The sequence below is a fragment of the Phascolarctos cinereus genome, unplaced genomic scaffold (assembly GCF_003287225.1).
Source record: "Phascolarctos cinereus isolate Bilbo 61053 unplaced genomic scaffold, phaCin_HiC Scaffold_4;HRSCAF=312, whole genome shotgun sequence".
Classification (NCBI taxonomy): Eukaryota; Metazoa; Chordata; class Mammalia; order Diprotodontia; family Phascolarctidae; genus Phascolarctos; species Phascolarctos cinereus.
The window spans coordinates 186,838,613-186,851,832 of record NW_027555847.1 but is presented as its reverse complement, the minus strand read 5'-3'; the positions used below and the strand labels follow the sequence as shown (position 1 = coordinate 186,851,832).

At 36.9% G+C, this 13,220-nt stretch overlaps 1 protein-coding gene across 4 annotated transcripts in view; it reads left to right on the top strand.

Moving 5' to 3' along the window:
* Positions 1–13,220, top strand: part of AUH (AU RNA binding methylglutaconyl-CoA hydratase) — a 197,635-nt gene that overhangs the window by 54,245 nt on the left and 130,170 nt on the right. For all 4 annotated transcript variants that reach the window (XM_078152831.1, XM_020976690.2, XM_078152832.1 and 1 more), the window contains one exon: positions 1,824–1,910. In XM_078152831.1, coding sequence (XP_078008957.1) covers positions 1,824–1,910 — 87 coding nt within the window. The remainder of the gene's footprint in view (positions 1–1,823; positions 1,911–13,220) is intronic.

Genomic DNA, 13,220 nt, shown 5'->3' with positions numbered 1-13,220 from the left:
TCCACATCCAGAGAAAGAACTGTGGAGTCTGAATGCAGATTGAAGCATACTATTTGTTCTCTCTCTCTCTTTTTTTGTTTTGTTTTGTTTCTTCTTTCTCATGGTTCCTCTCATTCGTTTTAATTCTTCATGACTAATGTGAAAATATGTTTAATAAGAATATATATAGAGCCTATATCAGATTGCACACAGTCTTGGTGAAGAGGAGGGGAAGGAGGGGAGAAAATATAAAATTCAAAAGCTTATGGAAGTGAGTGTTGAAAAATAAAAGTTAATTAAAAAAAATAGGTCAGTAGCCCTCTCAGATGCCAAGAATAATCATGATGGCAGACTCATAGCTTACATGCACTTTGGAACAGAGGTGTTCTTGGGGATGACAATTCTGATTGGCTAATAATTAATGAGAGATGGACTTTACAAAGAAAAGTGAGCTCACTCAAGTGAGGTACTGAGAGTGATATCACTTTGCTCTTGGCCAGAGACACTATCCCTATACTCAGACCACACCCAGCCCTGGACAGTCTAGACAAAGAATTTATACCCCTGACCCAAACTTGAGCTAGTTGGGTAGAGTAGCAATAGCCTAAATGTGGAGAATGTTAATCCTATCTTCCATCAGCTCTGTCCTTGAAAAATTGGACAAGAAAATAGGACAAGATAACAAAAAAGCTTGGATCTCCCCAGTTTTAATAATTGGCTGTTAATATGAGAGAGAAATAATCATTTCTCTCACAGGAGAAAATAGTGTTGTGAAAACCTTGAGAAGGAAGTAGCATAAAGAGCATATTCAACAGTGTCAAATGTAGTAAAGAGATCAAGAGGAATGAGGACTGAGAAAAGATCATCAAATTTGGTAAATAGAAAATCATTGGTAACAACTTTACATTGGTAAAATCATTTGGATAAAGCAGTTCAGATTGAGCGATGAGGTTGGAAGCCATTTTGCTGAAGATTTTGGAGTGACAGGAGAGGAAGTAGAGGCAATGAGGATGGGTGGCTTTTTCTAAGTTTCCTATTCTACCTCTCACCTTCTGTCTTGCCCTTCCTCTCCCAGCTCATGTGCATCTGAAGCCTGTTTTTAAAAACTAGTTATTTATTGAAGTTTTTTTAACTTTAATGCTAACTATTCATTTTTAACTACAGTGTTTTATATACCTTATCTAATTTGAGACTCAAAACATTTCATTGAAGGTGAGAGGTGTGTTTAAAATGCTCAGTAAAGATAGGTACAAAATTTAAAATGCTTTTGTTTAAACTTTTGTTTCCCTTTTTGCATACTTCTCTGCTGCCAAATTTGAATCTTTTTTTACTTATATATGGCTCACAGCTAATATGTTTTTTATAAGTTAGGGACCCGTCTGTTAAAAGATAGAAAAGATATAGTGCATTGCTTTTGCTATGCAGATTTAGTTTTAATTTCTAATGAATTAAAAGAAGAAACAGCACAAATTAGTAAGGCAGATAACCTGTTATATTTCTTATTTATATTCTGCATGCTTATAGCATTTTATCTGTAATTGTAAGCACATTTTATAGAAAATCGGTTTCACTTTTAGAAGCCACAAAAGCTTATATTTATCTTTTAGTGTAAATATTCTTTAAATAATTATTCTGTATGGGAAGTTCTAAAAATGAGACCAATAATTTAATTAATGCTACTTATAGTCATTGAGAAAAGAATTTACTCTATACTTTAATGTATGAATTGAATGTGACAATCTTAAAGTTCTATATGAACAAATGTATACAAAATATTTTACCTTTTAAAAGTTGTTTATAATAAAGAATTTACTAATATGTGTATACATGTATGTCTTTTACAGGTGCTGACCTTAAGGAAAGAGCCCAGATGAATTTGAATGAAGTTAGTTCTTTTGTCTCCAAATCAAGAGCAGTAATTAATGAAATAGGTGAGTAAATTCATTGAAAATGACATTAAAAGTCAGGTAAAAAAAGTGGCAGAATATATGAATAATTCTTTCTATATAAGAGTTTAGCTAAAAGTATATTTATAACTAGATTATTGTAACTCATAGATTACTGTTTTTAAACTGTGTTCAGTATAGTTTAATTTTGGAAGTGTGTGTGTGTGTGTGTGTGTGTGTGTGTGTGTGTGTGTAACCATGGAAGCTGACATTTAATTAATTGACTGGATGTGTTATTTTGAGAAGGTTAAGAAGAAAGAAGAGACTAATTTGTCTTAATCCTTTACATCATCAATTAATAGCATTAAATTGAAAGACCTTTGAGATGGTTATCTACTTTGACCTCATTTTACAGATAAGAAAACTGAGGCCCAGAGAAATTAAGTTACTCACTAAAAGTTATGGAGGCAGTAAATTGCAGAGCCAGGATTTATATCCAGGTCCTTTGACTCTAGACCTACCTCTCTATCTGTTGTCCTATGATGTCCATTTTTAAAGTTAATTTAATTCAGCAAAACTAGTTAATTGACATAGCCAAGATCCTCTTTTTACCTCTTTTTCCCAGTGCTTAGCACAATGCCTGGCATATAATAGGTATCTTATAAATGGCAATTCATTGAATGATTTATTGATCCAAACTGAGATCTTCTGATTTTGATAGTCAGTATACTTTCCTTTGCACTACAGTGTACCTGTGCTAATGGGTCCATTTCACAGTGCCTTCTCAAAATTGCATGACAAAGAAGAATGGGAAGAGATAGGCTTTCAGAACCTCTCAGGTCACATTGTATTTCAGCTGCCAGCAATTTCCTCCCCCCCATCTTTACCAAGGAATAAAGGGAGGTATCTTCTCTTATGTTTTTAAAATTAATTGTTTATTTTTAATATTCATTTTTAAAAGTTGAGTTCTAAATTCTTGCTCTTACTCCAGTTCCTACTCCACCAGTTGAGAAGGCAAGTAATGTATCAGTGATACATGTGAAGTCATGCAAAACATTTCTGCGTTAGTCATGTTGAAAATAAAAACAAGAAAATAAAGTGAAAAAAAGTAGATTTCACTCTATACTTGGATAGTATTTTTCATCATGATTCCTTTGGATTTGTCTTGATCAAAGTCACTAAGTCTTTCACATTTGATCATCATTATAGTATTGCTGTTACTGTGTCCGGTGTTCTGGTTCTGCTCACTTAACTTTGTATCAGTTAATATGTCTTCTCACGTTTTTCTGAAATCATCCTGTTTTTTACTAATTATAGTATTCCATCACAATCACATGCCACCACTTGTTCAGCCATTCCCCAATTGACAGGCATTACCTGAATTTTCAATTTTTTGCCACTACTAAAAGAGCTGCTATAGGCTGATTTCAGAAATACCTGGAAAGAATTAAGTGAACTGATGCTGAGTAAAGGAAGCAGAACCAGGAGAGCTAACAGCAACACTGTGTGATGATCAACTTTGATAGACTTAGCTTTTCTTAGCAGTGCAGTGATCTAAGACAATTCCAAAAGACTCATGATGGAAAATGCTATGTGAATCCAGAGAAAGAACTATGGAGTCTGAGTGCATATCAAAGCAACTATTTTCTCTCTCTCTTTTTTTCTTTTTCATGATTTTCCCATTTCATTCTGATTATTCTTTTACAACATGACTAATGTGGAAATGTTTAATATGATTGCACATGTATAGCCTATATCAGATTGCATGCTGTCTTGGGGAGGGGGGAAGAGGAAGAAAAAATTTTGGAACTCAAAATCTTATAAAAGTGAATGTAGGAAACAAACAAACAAAAAAAGAGAAGAAAAAGCAAAGTTGCAAATAAACATTAATAGTAACAAAAAATGAAAGAGCTGCTGTAAATATAGGTCCTTTTTGTTTTTCTTTGATTTCTTTGGGTTATAGACTTAGTAGTGGTATTACTGGGTCAAAGGGTATGCACAGTTTTATAACTTATTGTCTATAGTTCTGAATTGTTGGGGCAGCTAGGTTGCACAGTGGATGGAGCTCTGGCCTTGGAGTTAGGAGGACCTGAGTTCAAATGTGGTCTCAGACACTTGACACTTACTAGCTGCATGACCCTGGGCAAGTCACTTAACCCCATTGCCTCACCAAAAAAAAAAATTGTTCTCCAGAATGGTTGGACCAGTTCATAATTCCATCAACAGTATATTAGTGTAACTTTTTATTCACATCCCTCTGGGTTTTGTCATTTTCCTTTTCTGTCATATTAGCCAATCTGGCAAGTATAAGGAGGTACCTCAGAGTTTTAATTTGTATTTCTCTAATTCATAGTGATTTAGAGCATTTTTATATGACTATTGATAGCTTTGATTTCTTCTTTTGACAATTGTGTGTTTATATCCTTTGACCATTTATCAATTGGGGAATGGCTCTTATTTTTATAAATTTGGTTTAGTTCCCTGTATATTTGAGAAATGAAGTGTTTATCAGAGAGACTTGCTGTTAAAAAAAATCACCACTTTCCTACTTTCCTTTAAATTTTGGACACAGTGGTTTTGTTTGTGCAAAGAAGGAAATGGCAAAGCACTCCAATATCTCTGCCAAGAAAACCCCCAAAATAGGTCACAAAGAGTCAGACATTACTGTAATGCTTAAACAACAAAAATGAAAATTACCCATTTTACTTCTCATGATTCTTTCTCTTGTTTGGTCATAAATTCTTCCATTTTCCATAGGTCTGAAAGGTAAATTTTCTGTGTTCTCCTAATTTGCTTGTGATATCACCCTTCATGTCTAAATCATGTACCCATTTTGACCTTATCTTGTTTTATGGTGTGAAATGTTGGTCTGTGCCTAGTTTCTGCCAGATTACTTTCCAGTTTTCCCAGTAGTTTTTTTTTGTCATATAGTGAGTTCTTGCCCCCCTCCCCATTGAGAACTTTGGTTTTATCAAATCTAAATTAATATCGTCATTTCTTGCTCTATATTGTGTACCCAGTCTATTCTGCTAAGCCATCATTCTATTTTTTAACCAATACACAATTGTTTTAGTGATTATTGCTTTTTAGTAATTTGAAATCCTGTCCTTGCCTTTGCAAAAAGGAAAAATTGCCATCCTGTCTTTTTTCTTCCAAGTATCTATTGCTTTCCTCCACCTTAGAGATTATATACTCTATACCCTATAAACTCAGATAATATCCCCCATCTCATTTATGTAGCTTTTTTTTTTTTTACACAGCTCTTTTAATGGTTGCAAAGCACTTTATATAGATGAACTCAATGGATCCTTAGGACACCTCTGAGAGGTTAGTACTACAAGTATTTTCCCCAATTAACAGGTGAATACGCTGCAGCTCAGAGTTGCTAACTAACTTCCCTGGCCACACAGCCTTTATGTGTCAGGTTGGTTTCTAATCCAAGCCTTCCTAACTCTGTATCCTGTTTTCGATAACATGATGCCTCCTCTTCCCTCAAATTCCAATTTACTTTCTCCTTCTTCACAAAGAATCAGGTTTCGCGTGTATTTGTGTATCACATATACATACATGCATATTTAGGCACACATATACACAAATATACGTAGGTCATAAATGTATGTATATATGCACATGGATACATGTTTACATACACATGTGTGTGCATACATATGTAGACTAAGAGGAAAAGTAGCTTGCTTTTTACTCATAGACACACACAAACACACATTATACATAGCACACTTTAACACAAATTACCTTCCACAAAGACAGTAACAGTAGTGACAAAATTTCTTAAAAAATAATTTAGTGTGCACAGATGGACGTCTCCCTTTTTAGGTCAAATTCTGGGAACCTTTACAGTTTTCCAAATACTAAAGGATACCACCTTGTCTAGATTTAATTTTATTATAATCAAAAGAATCTCACTTTGGTCAGCAGTGTCAGGGATGAAACTTGGTTAAATTCTTCCAGTTATCCAAGTACTTGCAAATACATAGTGCATAATTTGAAAACAGAGCCATCTTTTTTGAGGACCTGTCAGAGGGGCCACTTATAGTCCATAATTACAATCCTAGCAGCTGTCGGTTTTTTAGAGGGGCCTGTTGGAATGGACAGGAGCTTTTTTAATTCAAGAGATACCTTACCCACGCTGAACCACCAAATCGTGTCTGGACTGGGACACAAAAGAGGTCTTGCTGGTAATGGGCATCTGAGTTTGAAAATGGTGGCCAGCCAGGCAGGAATCTTGGAATCCCACTTTCTGAAACCAGATAAATCAACTTGAAATAAAAAAGACTACCAACATAGCAAAAACTAGGATCTGTAATGGAAGCAAGGAAGGGAATTGCAATTCAAGGCCACCATGCAGCACCAGAGTACTGGAGTGACTGAGGAAGGAGTTGAGCTTGGAGTTTTTTATAGAATACTAGGGCAGAAGAAATGGGGTACAATTCTTGCAATGGGAGAGCTGCAGATGCAGTGAGAGTTGGAACATTCCACAGAATGGCGTTCTTCAGGTGTAGCAGCAAGGAGTGATAGAAGTGATAGAAGCAGTTCGTGAGGCAGATTATTCCTCAGGCAGTTTGTAGCTCTGGGATCAGGTTGGAGTCACCTGCATTTAGCAGCTCTGTCTGCCTCAGTTACTTCTGTAAAATAAGGATGATGATTATAACTCCTATGGTAGTTGAGAGGATGAAATGAAATATTTGTGAGGAGCTTTGAAAACATATAAATACTAGCTATTAGCTATTATTATTAATAAAAATAAAGTATTTTAAACATTGTTAATAAAGAATCTTATTTCTTTGTAGCATAATTTTTTGGTCTGTTTTCATATCTTATTAGGGTTATTAACAGATAAACCTCAAAATCTGAAATAGTTTTAGAAAGCAATTTATTTGGTCACTTAGGAAAGGAGGAAAGCCAGAAAAAGGCTTCATGTCTAGTCTCTGTGAAGTTTACGTTATAAATGGCTTCAGAGAAGAATACCTACACACAAATCTCATATAGCAGTTAAGCTCTTGTGTAGAGAGGGCAGTTCCCAGGAAAGATATATTGAAATATATATCATTGTTCATAAACATTCAAATTAAAGGTACATTGAGATATAAAAATAAACATTCAAATTTGGGAAACCCAATAGACTACCATTGAGTGGACCCAAGACAAGACCTAGATGGGATCTTAAACATTTCCTTCAGCCATCCAGCTTCCCTGGGAACATCTCTGACCTATTTAGTAAGCTTTTGGGTTAGGACAATTTCTAGGCATATCAAACTAGGTTCAAATAATATTAATAAATAAGGTTTTCCAAACAGTAATAACATTTTCCCCTATAATCCCCACTTTGGGCTTAAAGCCCAACATTCTCTTACTAGTGAAAGCATAATTAAAGAAGCAGAAAGCTGGGTGATGGTTTCAGAGGGAGTTCATTATAATCCAACTCAATAGAGTCTTCCTCCCTAACTATCTCATCTAGAGTTTATTAGTATTCGTATAAGAAGGGGTAGGGGCCGGATTGGTAACAAACTTCCTAGTTTCTCGTAGTTAAAGGGATCAATTTGAGTAAGTCTTTGGGACTCTAATTGAAGGGACTTAAACTTATACCAAGAAACAAATGTACTATGACCATGAGTATCACAAAAATCATTATTCCTTACTTCAGTGTTACAGAAGTTGAACAAACTTAGTTAAGCAGTCATAATCTCATACATGCACAAGGCTTAAGTAGAACAAATCTCATTAAACAGACTCTGTAGGTAAGGCTAGGTTATGAAGGGCTTTGAATGGCAAGCACAGCATTTGATATTTTATGCTAGAGGCAGTAGGGAGCCAGTGGAGTTTTATTGATATGTTCAGATACACACTTTAGGAAAATTGCTTTAGTACCTGGGATGTATTGAAGCAGGGAGAGAGACTTGAGTCAGGCCTGCCTACTAGTAGGCTATTTGAGTAATCTAAGTATGAAGTGATCAGGGCCTTCACTAGAGTGGTGGTAGTGTCAGAGAAGAGAAAAAGCATATTCAAGAGATGTTGTGAAGGTGAAATCTACCAGCCTTGGCAGCAGATTGGACATGGGGGAGTAAGAGATAGTAATGGACATGAGAATTATTTCAGCTGTCTGTTGTCTACTGTGAGCCACACAGCACAATCTGTCTTTTTTTAACTGGCCAGCAGATTATTGTAAGGGAAACTGGTATAAGTAAAGTACTCCACCTTCTTTCATCTCCATCACTAGAGATGAGATTGAGGGTGATAACACCTACTCCCACAGGGTACTTGGAATATGGCTTCTGAAACAGGTTTGATAAGAAAGCAATTTATCAGCAGCCTAAAGGGATGCCAGTGAAACTGTATTATGATATCCAGAAGAGGAGCAAAGGGCCCTTCAGCCCCTTCTAAGTTTAAGACATCTCCTAAAGCTCCCATACCACTTGGCAGTCCTGGGTCACTCAAATCTCTGTATTTAGATTTAAGGGACTTTAATGATGACTTATAGCTAAGATGAAGTTTCCTTCCTGAAACTCAGATCATCCTAAGCTATAGCACCTCTAGAAAGCCAGAAACCATATGCCCAAGTTGTGGTGATTGAGAAGGAGGAGAGGGATGCCAAGTATTTAAGGACTGCTGGACACCAGCAGCCAGGTTATTATCATTATTACCATAGGACCACAAACATACTTAGAAGCACCCAGATTTCCACAGAGGGCTTTAGGGAACAAACTGTTGCAGGAACAAACTGTTGTTCAGGTGGGAGTGGGTAGAAGATCTCCTGTGTGGGTCATAGTTGGAGTAACTATGATGAAGAGGGGAGAGTATCACGGTAATGGACATTATTATGTGAGCTCATGGAAATTAGCACCGGGATGGGCCCTTTCAGGGTTTATGTCAGTTGTTGGGGCTTGGGCCAAATAGAAACCTTTGTACTATTTTGTGTAAGTAATATCAGACAATATTGGGTTTTTGGAGTGGGAAGGGGATGAAAGATTTCCTCTCTAGTGAGGGAAATGAAGGAAGTTAGACAGCTTTGCTATGCCAATTCCCTGTACAACCTGTTATGGACAGTTAAAAAGGCATATGGTAGTTCCTGTCTGGATTCTTTAATTGATTTAGCTGACTTTGTAAAAGTAAGTCCTCAGAGAACTCCCCAAGTGTATGAAATTCTGTTGCAGAGGGATTCTACCTATTGGCTGTATTAGGTCATGTTATGAGGAGCATTTTTCCAGTGACACATAGCTTTTTTGGACTTAAAACCTCACAAGTTTCTTGGTGATAAAAGCTGGCATACCTCCTATTTGTTTAGTGGAGGAGATCAGCCTCTGGACCGTACTAATGGCATACAGGCAGTCTTACTACTGGTAGGAATTCTAAAGTATCTTTATCATTCCCACTTTCTTTCCCTTATGTTTTGGCTCTGATTTTAGTCAGATACAGATCATATTTCCATGTGAAGGCCCATGGATTCCTATTGTTTCCCAGTCCTATCAGGAGAACTCTGCACTTTTGTAGTCACCAGCACCCATCTCAGTTACTCCTCAGTTTTCAATACATTATTCTTAAAAACCTGAATGTTTCCTATCCCAAAGAGATCATAAAGAAGGGGAAAGGACCCACATGTACAAAAATATTCATAGGAGCTCTTTTTGTGGTGGCAAAGAATTGGAAATTGAGAGGATGCCCATCAATTGGGGAATGGCTAAACAAGTTGTGGTATATGAATGTAATGGAATGCTATTGGTCTATCAGAAATGATGAGCAGGCAGAATTCAAAAAAAACTTGGAAAGACTTATATGAACTGATGAAGACTGGAATGAGCAGAGCCAGGAGAACATTGTACATAGTAACAGCCGCATTATGGGATGACTGACTTTGATAGGCTTGGCTCTTTACAGCAATGCAAGAATCTAAGACGACTACAAAAGATTCATGATGGAAATTGTTATCCACACCCAGAGAAAGAAATATGGAGTCTGAATGCAAATGGAAGCATGCTATTTGCTCTCCTTTTCCTTTGTTGTTTTGTTTTATTGCTTCATTCTTGTGGTTCCTCCCATTAGTTCTAATTGTTCTTTACATCATGACTAATGGGAAAATATGCTTAATGTGATTGTGTATGTAGAACCTGTATCAGATTGTACATTGTCACGGTGGCGGGAGGGAATGGAAGAAGTGGAAGGGGGAGAAAATTTAAAACTCAAGATCTTACGGAAGTGAATGTTGAAAACTAAAAATAAATTTAAAAAAATAACTTTAAAAAAACCTCAATGTTTCTTACAACCTTAAGAGCTCTGTCAGTTTATTTTCAGTCTTATGCTGGCAGTTCTGCTTCTGCTGGATGGTAAACAATGACCAGGGTATACTGGACATAATGGTCTCCATATTCTCCCTGCCAACCATGTCCAGGCACCCTCTGAGTCAATTGCTGTGTGTTAATGGGAGCTTCTTCCATTGAGAGGACTCCATATACACAACCAGAAAGGCTCTAGCTATCTTAAGGTGCTACCATGAGGTATGTAGTTATCTAATTATCAGACCCTCTGCATTTGCAATGTCCTTCCCCAGCTCATCTATAATATAAGCCACAAAGCCATCTAGTCCCAATTACTGTGTCAGTTATTAAGGGGAAGGTCTGATGCTAGCACCATTTAAGTTAGATATTGGGAAGAAATGAGACACTCATAGGTTATAAGAAAAGTGATTTACTTAACTCTAACATAGGAAGAATATCAGTAAAGATATGGTAGCTTTGATAGACCCTTATTTCCATCTGGAAACAGATATTAGAAATTTACATGATAACTTTATTTCCCCCTCCCCCATTATATTTGAATTAATTTTAAACTTAAATACAAAGTAACAAAAAAATTGCCATGTACATAGCAGAATATGAGAGGATTCAATATGAAGTAATAAATTTCCATTTCAAGAAAACCTATATAATAAATACTATACATTATTTTCAAAGCTTTCTTTTCTTTTCTTCCTTGTATTTCTTTTGTCCTGTGCTGTGCACTTTTTACTTTGTTTCCCCCCTTTTTCTCTCTCCTCCCTCCCAGGAAGGCTACAATTAAGAATTAAGCATGGATATATGTGTGTGTATGTATGTGTGTGTGTGTGTGTGTGTGTGTATATGTGTGTGTGTGTACATACACATATACATACATGTATACATACATATGCATATATATGCACATATAGATATCTATAAACATATACATATATACATATATACACTGAAAGGCTTATATGTAAGACCATATTCTACTCATTTCCACTTATCAGCTGTTTCTCTGTAGGTGGATAGCATCTTCCTTTATATGTCCAAGTCTTTCCATATTATTCTAAATCAACCAGCTCATTATTTCCTAAACCACAACAATATTCCGACCCAGCCATATTCTGTCTGGGAGATTATCTATGAGAGTTTTTTCCCCCAATTTTTCTGCATTTCCTGTATTCTTGGCTACATAGGTTTTATTTATGCAGGAAAATATTAATTTAAAATAATAAAAATTATCCATTTTACACTTCCAGTACTGTTCTCACCTTATAATATGGTTTAAGGTCTGATGCTAGTGAATCTAGTTCCTTTGCATCTTTTCACATTGGTTTCCTTGAAATTCCTGACCCTCTGCTCTTCCAAATGAACCCTGTTATTATTTTTTCTGACTCAGTAAGATCATTTTTCCTGTCTCAGATAAACAACAAGATAATTCTGGGGTGCAGAGCCAAGATGGCAGAGAATAAAAGCAGTGACTTGTTTGAGCTCTCCCCCAAATCCCTCCAAATACCTGTAAAAAATGGCCTTAAACAAATTCTGGAGCATCAGAACCCACAAAAAGACAGAGTGAAACAAACTTCCAGCCCAAGACAACCTGGATGGTTGATTGGAAAGGTTTATCGCACCATGCTGGAAGAGAAACGCAGTTCAGCATGGGGACGCAGGAAAAGACTAGACCTCGGTGAACCTGGAGCAGGACTCAGAGGACTGAATTACGGGCAGCGGCAGGGTTTCCAGACTTCTCAACCCACAAACACCAAAGACAGCTTATAAGGTCAGTAGGAAAAGTCTGTGACTGCGGTGAGAGAGAATGTTGGCCTCAGCCCTGCTTCTGGCATGGCCCCAGGGTGGCGGCTGCTTCCAGAGCTTCCAGCCCACAGACTGAGGTGGAATCAAGTGGCTGATCAGAGGGAGATTGCAGAGATCTCTTTGATGGTTCTGAGGCAGGAATCTCTTCCTTTCTCTGTGCTTGCATCTGGGTCAGTGTTCTGGGTGGCAGTTCTGAGGCGAGGAGGAGTGCTGCCATGTAGTGGTGGTGAAGAGAGAATCCTCCTCACATTTCCAAGGCAGAAAAGAGTGCTTTTGGTCACTCATAGACCAGAGCACAGGGCAGGAAAGGAGTAAACACCTCGCCCTTGATTGTGACACCTTGGCAGAATTGAAAACTTACAGGTCCCTAGAAGTATCTCTGAAAGCAGCTTCACAAAACCCCCAAAGCTTGGGACAGTACATTCTGCACACTGGAAGCAGACCCTTACCTTAACAAAGAGTTTAAAACTCAAGTAGTTGGCTGGGATTATGAGCAAACTGTGCAAAAAAAGACCATAGAATCTTTCTTTGGTGACAAAGAAGAAGAAGAAGAAGAAGAAGAAGAAGAAGAAGAAGAAGAAGAAGAAAGAACCATTAGAAGACAAGGTCAAAGCTCCTACATCCAAAGCCTCCAAGAAAAATATGAATCGTTCCCAGGCCATTAAAGAGCTCAAAAAGGATTTTGAGAAGCAGGTAAGAGAAGTAGAGGAAAAACTGGGAAGAGAAATGAGAGTGATGCAAGAAAATCATGAAAAACAACTCAATAGCTTGCTAAAGGAGACCCCCCAAAATATTGAAGAAAATAACACCTTAAAAAATAGACTAACCCAAATGGCAAAAGAAGTCCAAAAAGTCAGATGAGGGGAAGAATGCCTTCAAAAGCAGAATTGGCCTAATGGAAAAGGAAGTCCAGAAGCTCATTGAAGAAAATGCTTCCTTAAAAATTAGAATGGAGCAACTGGAAGCTAGTGACTTTATGAGAAATCAAGACATTGTAAAACAAAACCAAAAGATGAAAAAAATAGAAGAAAATATGAAATATCTCATTGGAAAACAATTGACCTGGAAAATAGATCCAGGAGAGATAATTTTAATATTATTGGACTATCTGAAAGCCAGGATAAAAAAAAAAAGCCTAGACATCATCTTTCAAGAAATAATCAAGGAAAACTTCCCTGATATTCTAGAACCAGAGGGTAAAATAGAAACTGAGCGAATCCACCTATCACCTCCTGAAAGAGATTCCCAAAGGAAAACTTTTAGG